The 23,879-nt window shown below is 40.3% G+C and overlaps 1 protein-coding gene and 1 pseudogene across 5 annotated transcripts in view; one reads left to right on the top strand and one right to left on the bottom strand.

Moving 5' to 3' along the window:
- The window catches only part of Atg10 (autophagy related 10), a 252,326-nt gene that overhangs the window by 161,353 nt on the left and 67,094 nt on the right, over positions 1–23,879 (top strand). For all 5 annotated transcript variants that reach the window (XM_076927126.1, XM_076927123.1, XM_076927122.1 and 2 more), the window contains 2 exons: positions 443–587; positions 16,312–16,409. In XM_076927126.1, the coding sequence (XP_076783241.1) occupies positions 443–587; positions 16,312–16,409 (243 nt within the window). The remainder of the gene's footprint in view (positions 1–442; positions 588–16,311; positions 16,410–23,879) is intronic.
- LOC143440285 (ubiquitin-conjugating enzyme E2 L3 pseudogene) lies at positions 20,204–20,738 on the bottom strand (annotated as a pseudogene).

Here is a 23,879-nt window from a genome sequence, read left to right as displayed (position 1 = left end):
TGGCCTCTGTTCAATTGTTAGAACGGGTTTTACCGTTTGCAACTCTTGTTGCTAAAAATCACACAGTGAAAACTTCAGAGTTGCTGCTGCAGTAGTTCTCTGTGCTGCCCCCACCCCTGCCCTCACCCCTGCCCCCACCCCTGCCCCACCCCACTCCTCAGCTCCTATCTTGTTTCTCTACCTAGAGCTGCTTTGTTTCCCCTAAAACAGTCTGAAGTGACTTAATGCTAACGTTTCCCGGTTTTGCTGTTTACCTAGCACCCAAATGTTATGTGTCTGTGTGGGTAACTCCCTTTTTGTTACCTCCTAGCCTTGAATTTACTTAACTGTTCATTTGCAAGGAGAAGCTCTCTTCCTTCCCTCTCCACAGCTGCACTCTGGTGTTGTTGTTGTTTTAATTGACAAACTTGGTTTGGCTTAGTCTCTGTTTTTTTTCCCTCAGGAGACTTCCGAGCTACCACTGGATGACGCTGAAGTGATGGGCCCTGCAGCGGAGGCGACGGCAGAAGTGATTAAACATGAGTATCATGTCTTATACTCTTGTAGCTACCAAGTGCCGGTTCTTTACTTTAGGGCAAGCTTTTTAGGTAAGACCACGTCTAATACAGAAAGCAAATTTATAAAATTTACATATAACACAAGGAGCATATCTGTAAAATCCTGAGAGGGGAAGAAAATAGAGGTAAAAATAAAAGGCTGTAGGTGAGGTAAGGTTTTCCCAGTAAAACTTCTCATGCTTCAGAAAGAACAGACCTCAGAGTGAGTGATATCATCCTAGCCTTAAATCTGATCTTCACATTTTTGGCCTCTTGCCTAAAGTTGACTAAGCCCCCTGGCCTTTCGTGACTTTAAACAAGTAGGAACAGCTTAAAACTGCAATGTTTATTTACTTCTCACTTTACAGTAAAAATTTCTTTCTGTCTCAAGTGATGCCATTAACTCAAAAGTTCCTGGGCTTCTTTCACCAAGAGCTTATGGTTATTTCAAGAAATGTTTATTGGTTCCCTTAAGGTGTATTTAAGAAGAGCAGTAACACCCCTGTTAGCCATGTACACGTCTCAGATGCTTCAGTATCTCCCTGTGCTGTCATCTAATTCCTTCTGCCAAGAAGGTGGACACCTTGTCTCCTTGGAGTCCGCTGCTAATGAAGCTTATTTAGTGGCAACCACATGGTGTCTTCATACTGCAGCTTGGGGACACCGGGGAGACGGCCGGGCCGCCGGGTGTGCATTGGCTAAATTAGGTCAACTTCAGGGTACCTTAGACTCAGAGCGTCGTCCAGTCCACCTCTTACCTTGTGTCTCTTTTTGTGCATGCCTTTCTCGGCAATACTTTGCTTTTGTAGACTTTTGCATTTGCAGACTACTAACTTCTGGATAGCTACCACATCTGAATTTAGCCAATGATATTTTATTTTTAATTAAAAAGTAGCTTAAGCTGCTTTGAGTGTGTATTTGGTGGGTTTAATCACTCGCCGTTTTATATTGTTTAATGGTCTCCAGTTTTGCAGTGCTGGCAGTTTAACAAGCACTTACGATTTAAAACAAGAGCAAATTCTTAGAGACTCCCTGGTGAGAAGATTTTAATCTGAGGTGCAGTTCCTTAGAACTGACAATTTGGGGTAAATTTTTAACCTGGGGCTTGAGGACTGAGGGCCCAGACAGTTTACTAACTCTCAAACTCATGTGCAGATTCATCCATATGATTATTACTAACCCTTAAAACATGTGCTTTATTGTAATTATATTTGATTTGGAGTCCAGAGGTTAAAGAGGATTTCTTGTCTGTACACTGTGCTCTCTACTGAAAGGTGGGGGATGTATTCATTACTTAGGGTGGAGGTGGTGGGGAATGCCTTTCTGGATTCTAGTTTGCAGTCCCCCTACCTAGAACCTTCTAGATCCAAAGATAAGCCAGGGCTGCAGGTATAGGACACAGGACAGTCGTTCTGGTTCTTCAATACTGTTCTTTCATATAATCAGTATTCACTGTGAGCAGTTAATCACCAGAGATGAGTTTCCAGAGACAAAACAAGTCCTCTAGCTTGTCAGCATCAGGGATGTGAGGTGTTGCAACCAAGGCTGCTTCTAACTGGAAGTGGGTCTTGCTGAGGCTGGCTGATGAGCTCACACTGGCTCTGTGCTCTGCACGTGCCAACAGCTCCCCTTAGAGCACAGCACAGTGATTGTTCCTGCAAGTCCAATTATATTTTAATGACATTAGTGTGCTTCCTGCATGCCTTTCTGCTTGGTGATTTTAGTTCTTAAAACATACACACACACAAGTAGCACTCCTGGTTCTATTTTTAGAATTTTAAGCCACCCTTCATGTGTGGCTGATAAAGAAAACCAAAGAGGGCATTTGTTTTATGTGGAAACGTATTCCCAACCTCTTGTTCTGTCTTGTATAGAATTGGTTTTTTTTTTTTTTTTTTTTTTTTTAGTTCTTTTTATTCTAGAATTCATTTGATATTTGTTTAGGCACATTAAAATATGGAATTATTTTTAATAAGGCATATTGAAATATTTTCTTGTGAAGAAAAAAATGGAAAATGATTCATTGTTTGATCATTCTGTGTACTTTTAAATTTTGATTTTACCTAGCTTAAACTCAGGGGCCTTCTAAGAATGTACCATTCTTCAGTTATGAGTCATTTTTTACGTGCTGTCTGATCCAGTCCTTCTTTTGATGTCTGCTTAGCCTGGCTGTTCGTGTGGTAACAATCTGATGGTGTGGAGAATGTCCTAATGTCTTCCTCTTATTCCAGGCCCAGGTTTTTCTTTGTTTCCTTCCAAGAGAATCCGACCTAGAAACAGAATGATTGTAAAACTTCTTGCCCAAGGGTCTTCTCCCCTGCCCCACCCCCCATCTTTTTTTGGTTGTTATTGCAAAAGGTAGTTCACTTGTTTGTGACAAAAGTTAGAGTTTCTTTTGCATCTGTTAGTAAAAATTAATTTATCTGCTTAATTTTGAATTTTTTTCTAAATATTCATACACACACACATACACAAATGGGAAATGAAGAGCAAGGGTTTGGTAGTTCCCATTGAAATGACAGCACCCCCTTTATCAACTGGTTTCGATTTCTTGTGAATCTGTTTTGTTTCTTGAAATGCAAATCCACTGTGCTTTGAGTTCCCTTTGCTCCTCTATATGACTCGATGTCTGCCTGAGACTCAGCTAACACGCTGACTACTCTTGCTCCTCCCATGTCCTGTCTCTTATCTTCCATCAGACCACGTCATCACCTCACACTGCAGGATAATAACGGGTCTGTTTATTTGCCCCCTACCAGATGGTCCTCAAACATATAAAAAGTAGTAAAGGGTATTAGTGTTGATTACCTACAAAGTGACAAGCACTGATTATGGATGTGTGCTTGGTGGTTACATGACATTTTAACACACACACCATGCTCACCTGGCTAATTTTGTTATTCACATCATCATCTGTAGGCAAGCATCAGCAGATGCTTACTGGATGACTCAATAGTGAAGAATCTGTAAGCATTTCTAAATATAGCCAAAAGGCTAAACTATTGTCAGTGTAATACTGTTCTCACTGCTGTGACGGGGTATAAGGAAGGAGTGACAGTGTCCTCTCCAGGACACCTAAGGTCCACACTATTGGTATATCTTTGCGGTTGAAACACTTGCTTCTCAGAGACTGTAGAAATGGTCAGCTTAGGAAAATGGAGCATCCTGAAGGCCCAGAGCATGGACCCAGCCTAGCTGAGCAACTGTCCTATCTCTGTAAATGCGCCTTTATTTGACTCTTGAAGGCAGATGGCCAAGTTCACGTAGCCTTTACCTCTGGATGCCTGTCTTATCAATAAGACCCCTAGGAACATGGTGCCTCCTCTTTTATTTTCCCGACTACTACTGAAACACTTTGTTGTCACAATTCTTCTTCCTCCTGAAAGCTTGCTTATGGTTGTGGTGTGCACCACCATGCCTAACCAGGAGTGTGGTTCCCAAAATGATAGCATAGACTGAAGAGAAGTTTCTCTTAACTGCTTTTGTCATCGTCCGTTTGGGCAAGGCAAAGGTAGTACTATTTATCATCTGAGTTTTGAGTGAGAGGTCGCTGCCCTTTCCTTTGAGAGGCTGCAAATAGAAACCATAACGAGTTTGGTTTTGAGCACTGCCTTGTGGTTTGTGAGTCCATCCCCACAGAGCATCAGTTGTTACCCCGTATATATTGGTGCATTTTTTTTTTCTACCTTGTACTTTTGTGGTGCTGGAGTTTGACCAAAGATGTTGTATGTGCTGCTTGTGTGCTTGCCCACTTAGCCCACCCACTGCTTTTAAAGTCCTCTGCAACAGTTGTTTGTACCACAACAGAGACTCCCTTTCTCATCATATTTATTGTTCCATGGACATTTATGTCCTGGTTTTCCTTGATGGACTTGGCTGAGAGCAAATGGCAAATGCTGGAAATGTGGTGTAAAGAGTCTGTTTATACCCAATGGCCTTGATCTCACCAGAGTCATGGGTTCTAACACCCATCCTGGCGCCTTAACTGGAGATTCTTATGTTTATTCTAGATTGAATTCTGACTTATTTCTTCCATTTCCCTTTTTCTCTTTCCCTTTGTTCTTAATCTTTATTGAGAAATGGACCAAGTGGTTCTTCTCATTTTCAAATATTTAATTCTTTGGCTGACATATGCATTCTTCTTGGGAGCTGTTTTGACATATTTCCTTAATTAGCGAGAAGGACCGCTTTAGAATAGGGACGGAAGCATTTCTCCCATTCTGCAACTGAAGTCTGTCTTATTGGCCCAGAAAGCAAAGATATAGAACTTAAAATGTACCCCAGATACTTCCTGTGGAAGATTTGTTCAGTTGTTATGGGCTTAAAAGATGCTTCCTGCAAAGAGGAACGAAAGAAATAGCCAAACAACAGTTCACTCTCCAAGGTGGGATAAAACAGAGCAAGGGAAAGGTTCAGCTATAAAGAACAGCAAACCGTGAAATCCAAGTGCATAAGTCATAAAGGTGAAGGAAGAGGAGCGTTGTTGAACCCAGAGCGTGAGGAAGTCTCTGGTTTGAAGTGCACAGAGGAGACTTAAAGGAGCAAGAAAGATGTGAGTCATGGGGAATGGAAAAACAGAAGTCAAGGATTCCTAGCTTCATCTCAGGGACCTCTGAGGGACAGTGAGGGGTGCACGCCCAGCTTTGGTGACAGAGTGAATGAGGTGTGCTTGGCTATCAGCACAGATGAAAGAAATGGTTGAAAAGATGAATGAGGGTCAAATTATGGATGAGCTAATGGGTAGGAAGGAGTTGAGACATGGAAAATGAGAAAGTGAGCTGAATTGCATTTCCTAGAAATCATGAGATGAAAGGACAGATGAATAAGTGAGGCTGAGAGTGAAATGCTGGACAGGACTGTGACGCTTCCGTTGTTGTCAGCATTATTGAAATCTTAAAATAGCGACCCTTAACAAAAGATGGGCTGGAAAGAACGTATTTTGTATTTCCTGGATAAAATTTCTGCCGTTGAGTAGGAGTTATTTAGTAGAGAGAAAAAGCGGATGGGGCTCAAGCAAAAACAATTTCAGTTAATTATCACAATAAGCAGAAAATGGAAAATAAATTGACAGATAATTTAACTTAGAATCTCATCTGATTGTAACAACCTTTAAGAAAGCTCATTAATTTATACTGTATGTAAGCAGGAGTAAGTCTAGCAAGAGTCCCATCAGTGAACTAGAACATGAATTTGGTGAATCAAAAATAGAGTCTAGGAACTGAAGTCGGATATGAGGAGCAAATGATGAATGCTATTAAGAAAAATAATGAAAACTTGAGTTAACTAATACAAAGATGGACAAACAGAAAAGTCGAGATTGTAGAGAAAAGTTAGCAAGAATGAAGGAGTGTTGAACCTTGTACATATTTACAACCCTCTGAGGACTTAGGGAGAAGTAGGGCATGTTACAGAACATGATGGTAATAGAAAGGTTACTAAAAAAATACAAGTTTATTAATAACACACACCAAAGAAATGTGGAAAGTGGCATGATGGAGTTAAGTAAGCTATTTCCATAAGCACCTAACACCACGCATGTGTAAGACAGCCTGGAAGAGGACACACAAGAAAGAGAGCCCATGTTCTCACCTGGGAAAGGCTGCATTACAGCTTCCTGGGCAGGTGAGTGTCTGCGCTTCCCGGTAGAGGAAATCCTCTTTTCCTCCAGACCAAAACAACAAACACTCCAGCTTGGAGTGTTTACAAAAGCACACAAATCCAAAGCCTCGAATCAGTATACATGATTGCAACCCCAGGACTGGACTTGGAATGGTAGGCAGAAGGATCAAGAGTTCAAGTCCAGCCTCAGCTCCTTGGCCTACCTAATAAGTTAGCAGCAAGCATGGGATGAATGCTACCGCTGCCTCCCACATCTGTATGGATGTGTGTTTCGTGTGTGTGTGTGTGTGAATCTTTCTGTGTGTCTCTCTGTGTATCTCTGTATGTTTCTGTGCTGTTTGGAAATATGCCTAATGGAGATAAACAATCACATACATATAGCTTCTCATATTTCTAAAAAATATATTACATGTACTTTTCTATTCAAGTACTTTTCTATTCAAATTATCAGACAGATTTTAAACTTTGGGTCTGCTAGGCTAGAGAGATGGCTCAGCAGTTAAGAATCTGACTTTTTGTAGCTACAGTTCCAGGGAATCCAATGCCCTCCTCTTCTTACCTTTGGATGCCAGGCCCACATGTGGTAGGTATACTAATATACGTGCAAGCAAACAGACATACAGATAAACTAAAAATAAATCTTTTTAACAGTTGATATTTATGAATTTAGTAAGATGAAAACAATGGGAAATGACCAGGAAAAGCAGAATAGGACTTGGAAATTGGTGACAGAGCTAAGTGAAGATATTGGGGTCCCAATAGTGATTGCAGAGTGAAGCCCTTTGGCTTCAGTAGTGAGGAGAGATCGGCCTTCCACTTGGATCCTAATTTTTCTCCCGAATTGGAAATATGCTTGGATACTGAGAATTCAAACATCTACTATATCTGCTTATATGGATTCCCATAAGGTGTTTTATGTAAATGCAAAACATTTATTCATTGAATTTTAAAATTATGATTATTGTCTTTGTTTTTAGTAAGAACTGGGCCTATTTCCCTAGAAGTAATGTTGAAATTTGTTCTCATCTATCCTTAGCTCTGAAATATTGACCATAATGTGGTTATGAAGATGTTTTTAGAATGTAGAGATGAATAAAGGAAATCAGAAGTGAATGATGCCCTTGGGGGAGCTAACAGCCCAAAGAAAATAAGTCAGGCTAAAATCCACTGTAAGAAATAGAATATGCTCAGGACCACATAAGAGGAAAAACCTGACACCAAAATGCAGGCTGATGGGGTGACCTTGACCTGGGGTGATCAAGAAAACCTCTGCAGGGCATGGGGTTCATAGACACTGTGATGGGGAAAGGGGAGGGGGGCTCTAGTAAGAGAAATGGGAAGATGAAAGCTTCAGAACCCGGAGTGCAGGCGGCATTGGTCACGGCCACTAGTAGCAGCGACAGCATGAACACAGCTGACAGAGAGGTGCTGTGCACAGGCACACACAGTGTGGTGACAGAAAATGCAAGAGCTAGAGCCTTGCTTCTCATTGTTTGGTCCTTACTGTGAACTTGGGGAAGGTGTGGTCTATGTGCTTTCTTTTGTCACATTAAAGCAAAATTTTGACAACACCCATCTTGCCATTGCATAGATTTTTTTTGAGGATTCTGGACATTTCCTGAACCTGGATTTGGCATCGAGTATGCTTATGTCATGGCAACTGTGGTACGTGTCTTGGTCCTCACAAGACCGAGGGAAGATAGAATTTCTTTCTAATCTTTATGCACAGTGATAAAACTGAGTGTTTCCTGGGATTCTGATGACTTACTAAGGATACGTAGAAACCGCAGACTCAAAACTCCATACCTGTTCTCATTTTTCAATGTTATCACTCTAATAATTGACTGAACATTTAAAACCATATGAAATACATGAATTAATTGGTGGTGTAGGTGGATGAAGTTGCCATGAACTATGTTTTATAGTTTTTACATAGGTATCTTCAATTAATAAAGATACTAAGTGTTTATAGGAATACGTGAAAATTACAGAATTAGCTAGCCAAGTACTGATGTGAATGTACATGAACAATTACACTCATTTCATAGCACAGTGTAATTTTCTCACTGAAGCAAAAATGAATTTTCTCCTTTGGTGGAGCATCGTCTCTGCCTCCCTGTGGAGTATGACATGAATTTTTATATCCTTCAAAGCTCTGTGGAAGGCCAGTCTGTTGAACAGTGGCATATTTCATTATGAAAAATCCACTCTAGTTTCTTTTTTATTTCTAATGACCATATCTAGGATATTTCTGTTAAACTTACTGTGCATAATTTATATTCTTTCTAATCACTTTTAGGAGTTATCTTTTTATTATTATTTTTTTTTTTAGTCTGTGGCCTTTTTTAGTGTGTGACTTATACTAGAGTTGTATAGTGCTAGGGAAATGTCTCATGATATTGGATTCACAAGAACTACTAGCATTAAGGAATTTAATTTAGAAAGCTGCACATTTTGAGCCATGTACAGTTTACTTGACATGTAGGTTATTCATTTGAGAGATTTTATGTGAAAATGTCAAATGATACTGGACATTGGGAAAGATTATATTTTTAATTATTCCAATTTTTTGTCTAATGGCTCTTGTTCTTTTCCTGCTGCTTTAGTATAAACGTGTGTTATCATTCCAGCTAACACCAGCACACAGTGGGCACTCAGTAAATGCTTCTTACATAGATTACCTCTATTATTCTGTTTGGTTTATAGGTTTCTTCTGAAGTTACTTTGGCTTCTATGTCGACTTTTTAGGTTTTTAGAAATTTTACTCAGCTTCTCCCTAAAATCAGTGCCACTGAGTATTTCATATCTTGTGAGGAGTGATATGTAATGTGTCTTCCTTAACATGGCTTAAAGTTCCTGACTGGAAATCCTTTGACCTGAATACATTGGCACAAAATAATATGTTTAATACACTTACCCAAGGGCTTATTTACATGTTTTTAAGTTAAAATGCTGCTTTTCAGTTTTCAGAAACACATAATTGTGCACCAAATACTTTGCTTCCGTATCATTTAAGCTCTGTTGCTATGATTGAGATTGTTAGTTAACATAGTTGGCTGTCTCAGTTCAACGGTTCAATGGAATTTCTAAAGACTCTTGTTCAATTTGAGATAATTAGGATTGTAATCATATTTGAATACCTGTCATGTGCCCACAGTGTATGCTAAGGTTTGAAGGGCTGCTGATTTGGTCATTGTTGTTGTTGTATAAAAGGCAACAAAATCCAGTTCCAGTGTGTCTTCGATCATGAAGGGATAAGCTTTGGCTAGGCAGACCAGCCTTGAGGACTTAAGGGAAAGAACCGTATTTTATGTAGATCATATTGTCAAAGAGATAAAGTTGCATGTACCTGTACTTTTTAGAGCATAGGCAATGAGAAGAAGCTGGAGAGATTCACAAAATTTTAGAGGAAAAATCAAAGCATGGACTTGTTTTTTTCTAGTCCCTTTTGTTACAGATTGGCAGATGGTTATTCATTAAAAAGAAATTTAGTTTGTGTCAACAAAATCATTTGTGCCCCAACATGAAAGATAAGATATGAATACCTTTTAAATTATTATTTTTAAGATCTAATTGTGGGTTCAGCAAGGATAAGATGTCTTAGTGGGTGAAGAAAGGTGTTTGCTGTTCAATCTGAATTTGATCCCACAACCTACATGGTTACTGACTCAGTAACCCTACACTTACCGTGGTGTGTGCACATTATGCCATACACATGAACACACATACAAAGTATTATATAAATATGTAAGTAAACACAATTAATAATAATGATAATGATGATTACTAATAATAACAACTATAATAATAGCACCATGGAGTCCAGAACTTGAAATGGAGAAAAAATTCTCATTTTAAAAATGTACCATTGTGACTACAAAGTATTTGTTTTCCTTGTCTGGCTCTGAATGTGGTTCCAAGGAACAATTCCACTGACAGCTCTTGTAGCATTACTTGAATCATTTAACCTCCCTTAGTGACTATTTTGAAGAAAAGTGGTCTTTTAAATATTTAAGACCTGGCATGTTTGTTTAAAATGCTTAAATTCTAATCTTTATAGTCGTATCCAGCCTGCCATGATCTAGCAGAGGCTGCCAAACAAAAGACATCCAGAGGTGCTAAGAGGCTTTGCAGTGACCCTTGAGAACTAGCCAGGTTATTCATGCACACGCGCGCGCGCGCGCACACGCACACACACACACACACACAGAGAGAGAGAGAGAGAGAGAGAGAGAGAGAGAGAGAGAGAGAGAGAGAGAATGTATACAAAAAAGCAATGTTTGTTTGTTTCTGCCTATGTATGTATGTGTATATATGTTCATGTATGTGGGTACACATGCCTCTGTGTATGTATTTGTGTGTGTGTGCATGTTCACATATGTGGATACACATGCCTGTGTGTGTGTGTGTGCATGTTCATGTGTGTGAGTACACATGCCTATGTGTGTGAGAATGTTCATGTGTATGGGTACACATGCCTCTGTGTGTGTGTGTGTGTGTGTGCATGTTCATGTGTGGGGGTATACATGCCTATGTGTTTGTGTGTGTGTGTGCTCATGTGTGTGGGGACACATATGTAAATGCCACAGGTTGATATTGCTTGTCAGCTCTCACTGAACCCAGAGCTCATCAGTTATAATCTTACTGGCCAGTTTGCTCCAGAGAAAAGAAAAACATGGAGCACATAGCAACTTGTATATTAGTCATTATTTATAGTAGCCAAAAAGTGGAAAAGAAAAATAGCAAATGCCTATCAACTGGTGAATGGATAAGCACAATGTGCCATATAATCAATAAATATAACTTGGCTATAAAAAATGAATAAAAGACCAGTATATGCTAATGACATGGAAAACTTATAAAAACAATTCAAAAAAGATCCATCTGGTCATATTATATACGTGTATGTATATAATAAACGAATGTATAACAAGAGACAGTGGTTTTCTAGAAGCAGGCAGGTTAGGGGATGCTGAGGAATTGCCAATAACCTGAGACTATCGTTGACTTACACGCTTTAAGCAGGAGGGTTGGATGTGTGTGAATTTATCTTGATATATCTGCCTTCTATGTCCTCTGTGACCCCACAAGAGCTAAGAGATCGCTCATCATCCTGCTGCTCCTCAGTTCTTCCAGGGCTTCACTCTTCCCGTCCCCAGAACCTTCCTCCCTTCTGCCAGGCACCACACCTGTGTTAGCAGATCACCTTCTCAGACAGGTCTGAAACCGCCCCTGCCCTCTTGGCTGTCCCTCTGCGCCTCCTTTGTCTTTCTGCTGCAGTATACATTGCTTCTTAACTTCCCATATGATGTTTGCTCTGTACTGTCACATCCTTGCTCTCTGGCTATAATATAACTACCACAAAAACATCATTTTGCCAGTTGATGTACCACAAAAGCTTGGGCTAGAGTAGGTGCCAAATAATATAAATATCTATTTCTAAAATTAACCTCTTAGCTCATTACCCCAAGGAGAAAATTAAGGGGTGAGATACTAGTTCTTCTGTGTTGAATTAAAAGTTATTTTTCATTTTGACTTAGTAATTCCATTCTAGGAAATTTATCAAAAGAAAATAATTGAAAAGAAGAAAAATTGGTGTGGCTTCCTTGTGACTGCTTTGTGCCAGGTATTGTTCCAAAGCTTGTGAAAGTTTAAGTGAACACCAGCAATGCGATGCTTGGGTAAATACGAATTACAGTGTACCATGAGTACAGCGTCGGGTAACCAGTAAAGCTGCAAGGATGTCTTCTAATTTTTGCTGAATATGAAAAATAAAGAAACTTTGACCTCTACTATGGAGTTAAGACATCTTTACTGATGACTTGCAGTGTGTCAGACCCTGGTTCAGATGACAGGGTCTGTTCAGGAATAAGAATGACCAAGATCCACATCTATAGATTGCCACAGTTGGGAAAGGCAGGAAATGAGAAGTGTGTAAGCAGGTAACTTCAGAGAGGGATGTTTATTATGAAAGAAGCTCGGGAGGGCAAAGGGCTGGCTGGTCACTATGAAGGTGATGAGTGTATTCACTGCCTTTATTAAGACCTGGCTCCTAAGGAAGAAAGACAGTGGTATAGATAGGGCAGTTGGAAGGTCTGGAATGCTTGGACATTTGATTTTACCCTGTGAGGAGAGGAATAGTAGAGTGTAGTTCCACACAAAATACATTACATTATGTTTAAAGTTTATAGAGTAGACACCCAGCACTAGAGCTTGGAGGACTAACAGAGGCCTTTGTGGAAGTTCCAACTTAAATCTCAGAGAAGCACAAATGGCAGGACAAGCACATACTGTAGAGAAGTTTAGACTGTTGGGACAGACCATAGTTTTTTTATTGGGAGACTACTGGCTGAGAAGGAGACAGCTATGGAATGCCTGTTGGGTTTCTGGTTTTTCCTCACTATGTAGGAAAAAGAGAAAACACATGATGATATATCAACAGTGGGGAGAGTTGTGTTCAGAGGTTAGAACCTAGGGAGGGCTTTGTGCATGCTAACCACATGCTGTACTAGTGTTCTACAGCCATGCTGTAATTTGTGAATGAAATTACTATCAAGGATATAGAGAAATCCATTGTTGCTAATCATTGGTAATATTAAGTGATAGAAAGAGCCTGAACACTACAAACACAATACTTACTTGGTTTTTTAAGCTATAAAAGCTAAAACCATGGGAATTCTTTTATCTTTCTTTCTTTGCTTTTATTGAAAATTCATACAATATATTGTGATCACAGTTTCCCTTCAACCATCCCCTCCCAGATCCTCTTGCCTCCTCGCTCATCCAACGCCATACCTTCTTTGCAGAAAAATAAGTAAAACAAACATTTTTTTAAACACAAAAAAAGCCCAAGAAACATATACACACACACTAAATCTTGAAAACAAAATCAAGAACCATAATATACAAGCAAAATTCCAGTAAGGTGAAAGAATATCCAAACAAAGCAATATGAGATAAGGAAAAAAATTATAGAAACACTGTTGAGCTCATTGTGTGCTGGCCGTCACTGCTGGGTGTGGGACCTTAAGCGCAATTTGAATCCCCAGTAAGACTCTACGGGAGGATATTAATTTTTCCTTTGCAAGCAGTTGTCAGTTGGAGATAGAGTCTTGGTATGGATGGGTGAGCATCTCCACTTCACCCTCTCACATGGGGAAATCATCTGGCTTAGACCTGTGCAGACCCTATACCTTGTGATACGATCTCTGTGAATTCCTATGTGCCCCAGGCCTGTTCTGTCTGGAAGACACTGTTTTCTTGGAGTTATTCATCCCCTCTGGCTCTAAAAACCATAGAAATTCTATCCACCAAGGCTGCCTATTTACAAGGTCTATGACTATTCAGGCTGATAAGTTTCCACAAAAGCTGCCTGTTTACAATAGCTTATAGCCATCTGTTTCAGTGTTTTTCCACAGAGACCCAAGACTTTGTGTTAGCAGGCATGTATGTCAGGCCTATTACTGATTTTAGACTTTCAGTTTTAGAAAGTTAAAAGTGAAATTCTTACTGATTTTTAATTACATGCATTTTCGAGACAAATAAAATTGCACCCTTTTTGTTTTGAACTTAGCTTTAACCTCTGTGATTGCTTTTTTAAGTTGTCCAAAGCCATTTAAACCCTGTATTCTAGAGTTCTCATTTTTATTCTCCAGATAATGTGGTCTGAAAAAGCACTAGCCCTCAATTCTAGTATCACATTTGATGGAAATCCTGTAACATTTCCTGATGTTGTTGCTAGGTTGTTCATTACTATTTTGGTATAAACACTTCTAGCAGAGTAGGCAGGCTTTTGACAGTGGCAGTAAGCAAATTATGCTTAGGTTATTGATTATTTTAAGGAATAAGATTAAAATTATTATTCGTTAGCATATATTAAAACTCAGCTTTCTTCTCTTGTGTCTGAAAAGTTTTGTGATAAGGAGTGCATTATTTATGTATCATTTTTATATACATCTATGTATATGTATTTTAATACGTATATGTATTTTAGTACATATAAAAAAGGCATTCACAGTGTCTCTGTCCTCAGAGGAAGCATGGCTTAAGAACAGCACCCGATTGTGAGTCCTGAAGCCAGCTTCTGATCCATCACAGGATCGAGCTGACAGCATTATCGTAGAGAGTTAACACCAGGGTGTTAGCCTTATCTCTAACATTAGTTGCCCTACTGTGCTCATCTTATTATCCACCTACTAAGTCCCTCTCATTTTGATATGTAAACATTATTTGAAAGCACATTGTCTTTTGTAATTTCATTAGTGAGTTTTCTCTGTGACAACCAGGACTTTGGATCTAATTTACCTCTTCAGAATCAACACACTCCTGTTTTGAAGCTGTATAGTGCTTATCTTCTGAGCAGAGTTTGGCCTACTCTGTAAATGTGTTCAGAAAACAATATAACACAGATATTGAAGGCAGCTTGTTTTCAACTTGTAGCTAAACATGACATTCAAATGTTAATTGGATGAATAAATCTTGTTCATTTTACAGACATGGAAATGTCAGTGGAATAAAACTATTTATCACAAGATAATGGTCTCCTGCTGCCAGATAAATGCCAAGCTGAAGATAGTTATTGAAAATGTATCAAAATATTTCAGTGCTATTTATTGAAAATAAAGGTTGAGGGAAAGTTCAACTTTTTGGGTCAGACATGAGAAATGCCCTGCTTATGCCATTAGCACGTTACTGCATCAAAGGCGCTGTGCGTGGCGCGGGAGCCTGGGGACTGAGTCTGAGAAACTGCAGTGCAGATGCGGATCCTTAGCCTTGAGAAGGGCTGAGTACAGAGTAGAGGCTGGGAGCTGCTGAGGAGTTAGCATTTTCTGTGCTCCTGACACAGTCGTGAGAAGGCTCACTCATGTAAGCCTCATGGGAAGAAAGTCCCCAAAGGATTATCTTACTGCTTGTATAGGAAAAGTAATTCAAAAAGCCAAGATTTATAGAGGAAAGTACCTGAGACGCACACACAGAGAGCGCCTGCCCGCCCCGTGGCTAAACACCAGTTAAACTCTAAGCCTCCTGCGTCCCCTCATGCTACATTTCTTCTTGTACTCACCAGTCTGTAAACCTCAGCAATGTTTACTGTTTGGAGACGAGTATTTCCCTGGGCTATACTGTACTTCTGTGAGCCCGGTAGTTCGATATATGTTGTATTCTCTTGAGGCAACTTTGGACGTTTGTCCAAGTGAAAGGCCTGTGTTGTCTTGAGAACTTACTGCTGTGAGTGGACAGCGTAACCGTGGATTCTTGCGTTTTGATGCCCTTCCAGTAGTGCATTTAGAAAGTCTTTGTAATTATCTCTCTTTCTTCTTTTGTATTTGAACCCACCCACCTATTTTTCCTCTTTTCTGTGTACATTTAAAGTACCATGATGGTCTTCGTAAAACACTTTGAGTGAGCACCAAACATAGAGAGAGAAGTGACACTAAGGGGAGGATTGCTCACTGCAGTTTCCTGCTATTCCCGTCATGCGAGTGGCCCAGGTTCTCCACGGCATGCATTCCAACCCCCACTTATTCCCCACGCCCCCACCTATGCCCCATGCTATGGGCTAGGTCCCCATCTCTGCACTCTCCAACACTCGCTTTCCTCTGGTACCCGCTGCTTTCTGTTGAGTAGTTTAAGATACTCATATGCTTGTCGTAGTTTCCCCAAGTAAGCTACTTACTGCAAGAAATTATGTTCTCCTTCCTTCTCATCTCCTTGAGGCCCAGTAGAATGATGTAAACTTTGCTGTTGAGCAGGAGAGTGAAAATGTCTGGGTGTGGCCTCTGCTTCAAAGACAGAGGAATCAGGATGGCTCCAGCACATCCACAGCAGACCTCTGGGAATCAGTCTGTTTCCTGGACTTGCCCTTAGGCTTGTGTCTGTTGTTTCTCTCTAAAACATGTTTACCTTTTGTTTAGTTTGTAAAATTCCTAAAGGCAATGAATAGAAATTTTAGTTGCCGTGTAAGCACAAAGGAGAAAAACTTAAATGTTTAATCTTCTCTCAGGAAGAAAATAGTAATTTATACAGAAGTCTGATACGTGCATCAGGTGTGTACACTTGTAGAGATTTTCCCGGAAGTCAAGACACTTAGTGCTTTAGAGCATCAACAGGCACCATCATGTCGCATGGATCTAACACAGCTTTGCATGTGCTTTCACAGATGGGAGACCTTTAGCTCTGGAGGATATATGGGAAGGCATCCATGAATGCTACAAGCCGCGGCTGCTCCAGGGACCATGGGACACTATCACCCAGCAGGTCAGAGTCTTTCCCTCTTACTGGATTCAGCTCCTTACCTCTGCACACTCTGTCATCCAGTTCTCTCACTTGCTTTTTTCCTTTTTTCAATCCTGAACATCCTTAGAGACATCAATTCAACGGCAGTGTCTAGTAAAACATCGTGGTTTACTCTCCATATTATAAGCTTTCATAACACTCTATAATTTTTTTCACGGAGCTTATGATAATTTTGAATTATATATTTGAATGATCTCTTTTTCAAAAAAAAAAAAATTTGTGAGTTCCCTTGTGGGTAGATCATGTCTGGTTTTCCTTTTTCCTCTTCCTTCATATGCCCAGGATTGACATAATGCTTCGGGTATACTAGGGGCCAACAGAAGTTTGCTTTATGTGCAGAAACAGAATCTAAGGTGGCACATACATTAAGAAATAGGAGCTTCCAGCACCCAGGAACGCAAAAGGATCTCAGTAAGTTCGTAGCTAGGACTACATAGTGAGATCCACTCTAAAACAAAAAGGGAAGGAGGGATGGAGGGAGGGAGGGAGAGAGAGGAGAGAGGAGAGAGGAGAGAGGAGAGAGGAGAGAAGAGAGAAGAGAGAGGAGAGAGAACAAAAGCAATTTAGCCTGAAAGCAAGTGAGCTGAAGGGTGGCTCAGTCCGTGAAGTACATCCCAAGCATGGACACTTGCATTTGTACTGCAGTGTCTCAGCAGAGCTCTGAATCAGCAAACTACACATGCATACAGAGACAGAATGCTCACAAGTATATATACCTTTGATAGAGAAAATGTTTACTTTTAAGTGTTGAGGAAAATGATAATGGGTGTAGAAAGATTCTATGCAAACTGTATGGCTTTAATTTTCATGTTCTTCTTGATACAAGATTTCACTGTGTGGCCTGGCTGGCTCTCCTAGGCAAGTAGGCACTTCAGTCATATTGTCTATAATTACTTCACAGTTTTACTTGTAGGTGCATTTGCAAAAGAAAATGTGAACTCCTGATTAGTAATAGGTCTGCAATATGCAAAAGATGAAAATAGATCTACAAAATGAGACATAAAAAAAGCAAATTTGCAAAAGTATAAAAAACAGGCCTGTCAATCATGCCATTATTACTGCCGTACTAAAATGGTAGTTAATTATCTTAGAAATTTAAAAATACTTGTCACTTTGCAAACATCATGAACATAAATAATTTTAACTTCTATCGAAACTATTTCTCTAAGTCTCCATTTAGCTTAATAAAAGCTGCCTTTAAAAATGGCGTTATCAGCCATTAAACTACACCCTTACGTGGGTTTCATTATAATAATGGCTGTTTACTTACCTGTCAATGAAAGTAGTTCTCTGACGTGGCTGCAGGTGACCATTCTGTAGATTTTTAACTGAGGACAACTCTAGCACTGAGTGCCTTTCACACTGCCCTCTGTGCCTTTCCTTTGCACTCTTGTCTCCCAGACTAACCTGGGACTTCCCCTGGATCTGTGAGGGGAGCTTCGCATCCCCAGCTGCCTGCTGCTTTCCTCTCTGCCCTCTTCCTTGGCCATGCCTTCTTAAACATCAGTGTTCCTCTCCGTCAGATCAGCCATATAACTGCTCTGCAAGTGCTCACAGGGCACCGCCTAAGTGCCTGACCTGCCTGCTGGCTGCCACTCCCTGACACCCTCCTGCTTTCTAAAATCCATCTTTAATTCCACTCTGTGCAGCTCTTGCAAGACATGACTCTTGGGTTCTTTATAACCGTCTCATGTCACTTGCTTTGACATTCTTCCTAGGTGTAATGCTTTCTCCCTTCTGTCTGGATCCTGCTACGTACTCTTCCATTGAATGCTTTCTTTCAGACGACATCAGCTAGCTCCCCCTGCAACCTGGTTCTGTAGACCTAGACCAGGTAAAAGAGTGGTTACTGTGATAACAGCAATTTGATAAGTAAGCAAAGCAGCTGTATCGGACTGCTGAGCTGGCTCTGTGTATAAAGTGCTTACCACATAAGCCTGGCAATCTGAATTGGGTCCCCAGAACCCATGAAAAGATGGAAAGAGAGAGCTGCCGATTGCCACATGCGTGTCATGGTGTGTGTGTGTGTGTGTGTGTGTGCACTCTTACACAAATGATAGTAACAATTAAAAAATAGCCACAATGAGCTTTTTTAAGCAAGGTCATCTTGTTTAATGAAAACTGCTGTCTATTAGTTTTAAGAATCTACAAGTGAATGCTGTTTCAACTCTCAGTATTGTCAACGACAACACTGTTGGGGGCCGACTTTTAGCAGAAAGCGGCTATCAGCTTTGCAGCCATCTTGAGCCATATACCCTGACATGAGACTTGGATTACAATAGCCTACAACAGCTGAGCACACTCCGATAATCTTGGTTTAGATACCTTGAGATTAAAGGTGCGTGAGATTAAAGGTGTGTGACTTAAGAGTATGACTTAGAAGTGTAGAGATCAGATTTAGAGACAAGACCTAGGGGCACGATTAAAGGTGTGACCAAAAGGCATGGCTTAGAAGTGAGACATATAAAAGGCAGAGGCAGAACAGAACAGAGAACCAGACACAGCAGAGAGAAGACAGGTAGCAGGCACTTGGAAGAGAACTTGGAAGAAGTAACTTGGAACTTGGAGGGACTAGGAGCTAGGGACTAGGCACTAGGAACTCAAGACTTAGGACTTAGACTGAAGAATAAACGGGATTGAATTACACTCTGTCTGGTCTCCATTCTTCGAGTCCGTCCTCACTCTCCCTCTTGCTGAACCCCGACCCGCAGACCGGAGCGGCAGCTTGGGCCGGGATACAGTGGCCGCCCAAACGTGGTCGGCCTGGGCCTCAACATTTTGCTTGGGCTGAGACATTTTTGGCCGCCCCAACGTGGGGCTAGTGTGGACCCCAACACAACACACCTCCAGAAATGTATACCATTGAGTCTGAAGCCACAGGACAGAGAAAGGGTCTGGTTTTAAGTATCAAGGAAGATGGTAAGGGATACAGGAAGATTATATGCAAAATGTGGATGTCTTTAATTTTAGCATTTGTTTAATACAGGGTTTCACTATGTACTCCTGGCTGGCCTTGAACTCATTGTAGACCAGGCTTGCATCAAACTCACAGATACCTTCTTGCCTCTGCCTCCCGAGTGTTGGGGTTAAAGGCGTGTGCCACCGCTCCCAATTTTAACTGCTTAGCTCCTTAATTATCCTCTGATTCTGTTCCTATCCCTCTCCGTTTTCTCATTAATGTGGCTCTGTTATTAATCTCAGTGCCAAACTAGTAGTGCTTCCTGGTATTTGTATAACTTTCTGTTTCAATTCTACATGTCTCTGTTTTGGCTCATGACATAGGAATGAAATTTTGAATTCACAACTGATTTTTCTTTTGTTGCTTAACGCAGTGTTACCAATAGAGTTCTTTCTATTATGGAATATCTAAGATGTGCCCAATATAATGAACAGGTCTAGCCATTCCTTTAAAGAGCCGTCTAATGTATTAAGTGTATAGGCATTTGGATGCCTCCTTTTCCCCATCTGTCATAGTGCTATCATGTTACACATCAAATCTGATCATAGTAAGCAGTGTTATTGCCAACATGGGGCTCACTTAATAAATATTTTAGATGCCCAACTAAAATAAATAAAATTTAGATGGACTTTCAGAACATTTTTTTTAGAACATCTGAATTTTTAAATACTTCTTTACAGGTTACCTAGACCACTTTTGATTAAGAAAACCGTAGAAAGTTAGTAGCTGCCACAAGTGGAAGCCAGTTAGTGGCTCGTGTCAATTTCCACAGAGTCCTGCTTTGCAGGGTGTCTGAATGCACTGCTCGGGGTCTGTGCTCAAACTTTGCTGGAACCACTCATGGCAGATTTTAGTCCACAGGTCGCTTTTCCCCATATTTCTTTGTAAACTCTTCAGCATTCTCACAGAATTTTTTACGGTCCTTAGAGTATTCTTCAGCTAGGTCAGCCCAGAGTGGGTCCTCAGGCTGGGAGGTCATTGACCAGTGATATGAGGGACTGGATTACTTAATCAATCTTGGTGGCTGGCTTCCAGTTTTCAGCACTAATTAGTGGCAGACACACCTGCCCCTTCTCATCGATGTTAGGGTGGTAGATCTTTGTTTTAAATGTGATCTTGGGGGGTTTGAATGGATACTCTGCTGGAAAGTTGATTTCCACTCTGAAGGCTCCCTTATCATATAGAGTGTTGTCAGGAACAATAAGCCCTTGCCAAGTCAATAAATTAGCTTCATCAACCTGGATGTTACTGAAGTTTTTCATTCCACATTTGCCACTCTCTTCAAGCTCCTTCATCAGCCTCCTGCTGGCCGCCATCTTGGATCTGGTGCTGCTGCTTTCTCTCGGAAATTCTTTTATTGGAATTTTGACTGTGGGCAGCTAAAATAACTTCTCATAACACTTGAGTAAAATCTTTGTTTACGCTTTAGAGTCACTTAAAACAAAGTCAAGACACCAAGAAAAACTCGTTTGTAGCCATGGGCACCATTTGGCATTTGAAAGTCATTATATGTATTTCTTTTGAAGATCTTGGTTCTTAATCCCAGATTGGCTAGCACGTTGGTGTTTATCTTTTCCTTTGCTTGAGATCTTTGGGAGAATATATCTGCATTTTTATAAGAGTTCATGTCGAGGAAAACAAGGTGTTTGCAATGGGGTGGAGTGGGTGGGCATGATACAACCCTAGAGGAGAATAAGCTGATTGACTATTGGTCACACCAAATAGTAGTCATCGTTTTGCAGAATTACACTAAAGAATCATTAGCTTGCAGGCTGAGCACTGTAATAATGTCCTGCCCTCCAGAGTGCCTTAAAAACAAAAGCAGCCTTTGCATAATATAAAATGCATTTCACTTCGTTTCTAGGCCTGATTGTGCCCATATAGTTTGTTGCTCTTCATCTTCAGTAATCACACTTCTGTTCTCTCAGAGTTTGTCCTGATGATAAGGGCTTGTTCATGTCAGACATGAATCCTCTCCTTTGAACACAAGCCACTCATGAATCTCATACATCTGATTATGATGATGACTCACCCTGCAGCCTAATACAAAATTCCTGAAGAAAGTTCACCAGTACTTAGTGGTTCTGTGTGTGTGTGTGTGTGTGTATGTGTGTGTGTGTGTGTGTGTGTGTGTACAGGAGCATGTGCACATGCAGCATAGACATATGTGAGACTCACTACATTTAATTGGGGTTTCTTACATGAAAATGATTTGGAGGGATTGCTTGAGCAAAGAGTGACTGTTACAGTGACCATCACTGAAAGTGTGCACTCTGTTTTAGGGCAAAGAAGTCCTGTGAGCTTAGCATAGGTTAAGGTCACAAGATTTTAAGGAAAAAACAAACCTTCAACTTTTACTTAAAGGTATTTTGTGTGTGGAGGTGTATATCATCAAATAAATGGGTTTTTCTTTCTTATTTCCTAAAATCCAGGATTTTAGGATATTTAAAATATACCCAAAATATATATGATTATATATATATATATACATATATATATTCATGATGATCTTGTTTTTTTATTTATCCATTTAGTTAGTTACTCGGGGTTAAACCTAGGCTCCTTAATGTGATAATCAGATATTCTAACCACATAGATAGATCCTGGACCCAGGCTGATTTGTTCGTCTGTACTTTTTGGTATCTCATCCAGTTTGGAATTTTTTGACACAGATTTTAGATATTATTTTATTTCATCCATAAATATTTGAGTATACATCTTTAAATCTAAGGGCTTTGCATAGGCATTTATAGCAGTGTTTTTTTATAATATCCTCGAATGGAAACATGATAGGTGTCCTTCAGTGGGTGGATGTTTAGACAGATTGTGTGTACATTCTTACCCTGGAAAGCTCGTCAGTATCAAAGGGAGCCAACTAATGACACACTCAACAACCTGGATGAATCACTACATAATTAAACCAAGTGCAAAAAGACAGTCTCCAACATTTGCATAATGCTTCATTCTATTTCCATAACATTTTTTCCTTTTTTATTTTTTTTCTAAATTTTTGTACTCTCTCATAATGTCACACACAGATACACACAATGTTTATATATATATATATATATATATATATATATATATATATATATATATATATGTCACTCTCTTGTTATTTTCTTCTATCCCCTTCATCTTTCCACCTTCCTATCAAACCCTTCTTTCCAAGTACATTTTATGGTGTGTGTGTGTGTGTGTGTGTGTGTGTGTGTGTGTGTGTGTGTGTACAAGAGCATGTGTTCATTCAGCATATACATATGTGCATATGTGAGACTCACTACATTTAATTGGGCTTGCTTGCATGAGGATGGGTTTGGAGGGATTGCTTGCCCAAAGGCGTCTTCCAGTGGCTACACAACTGAGGAATATCACCCCAACACACAAACCATTAACCCCTTAGAGCTTTTTTGGGAGCCTCTCTCCTGTGGTAGAATTTTGACCATGTATTATAGTGCTAACTACAGCAGGTGTGAGCTCATCTGTGCAACAGCTGTATCGTGTCCAGCACTACTTACATCCTCTGGCTCTTAGATTCTTTCTGTGATGTTCGTTTGGAGCCTTGGAAGGTTGATACAGTCATCCAGTTTGTGTTTAGGGCTACATACTCAACTCTTGCCTGTTTTCAATGCATTGACCAGTTATGAGTCTCTGCATTAACTGTTGCCCATTGCAAACAGTGGCTTCTTTGACCAGGGCTGAAAACAGACTAATTTATAGGTGTAAACATATAGGTATAAATATATTTGAAGGCATCTTGATATCATATCCAATACAATAGAGGTTACCCTCAAGGTCCTATACCCTTCTCAGCCATGGCCTTTGACCTTTGGCCAGGTTCACAGTAGTGTGCATGAGTTCCTTCTGTTGGGTGGGCCTATCTGAAACTCAAACAGCAAACAGCTGCTCACCTTCTTAACTCCCATGCCATTGTGGCCCTCGAAGGTGTATCTTGCCTGAAAGTTGTTATTGTCACTCATAAGGGTGACAAGCTGGATATGGCTACTGATGACTTTTCTCTCCTGGAAGTCTGCATGGCAGTACAAAACATAACCAGCAATGAGGAACTTTCCAGCCCAGTTTCAGCCTTGATTTCTCTGTCTTGCAAGCAAAGTTCTATCTTTGAGCATTAAAGTCTCCTTATCTAGCTCTGGTGCTCAACCACGAGGCAGAGCTGACCTGGCTCGTTTGTGAACCCTCTAGGGCCTGCCCAGTAGTGCATAAAGGTGCCTGTACCTGGCACCATGGTTTAATAGCTTATAACCTCAGGAACTGCAATGTCTAATCATGCAGGATATTCCTTTTTTTTAATTTACATTTTTAATTGGGTTACAAAATAGGAGGTTTCCTACTGACAGTTTTCTACATCGTACCTTTTGGTTAACCCTCTCTTTTGCCCCCTCATTTCCCCCACACTCTCCCCCTCCTGTCTTTACACCCTTCCCTTCCCAGCATCCCTGTCTCTACTTCAC

The sequence above is a fragment of the Arvicanthis niloticus genome, chromosome 29, assembly GCF_011762505.2.
Source record: "Arvicanthis niloticus isolate mArvNil1 chromosome 29, mArvNil1.pat.X, whole genome shotgun sequence".
NCBI lineage: Eukaryota > Metazoa > Chordata > Mammalia > Rodentia > Muridae > Arvicanthis > Arvicanthis niloticus.
This window is presented reverse-complemented; position numbering and strand designations above follow the sequence as displayed.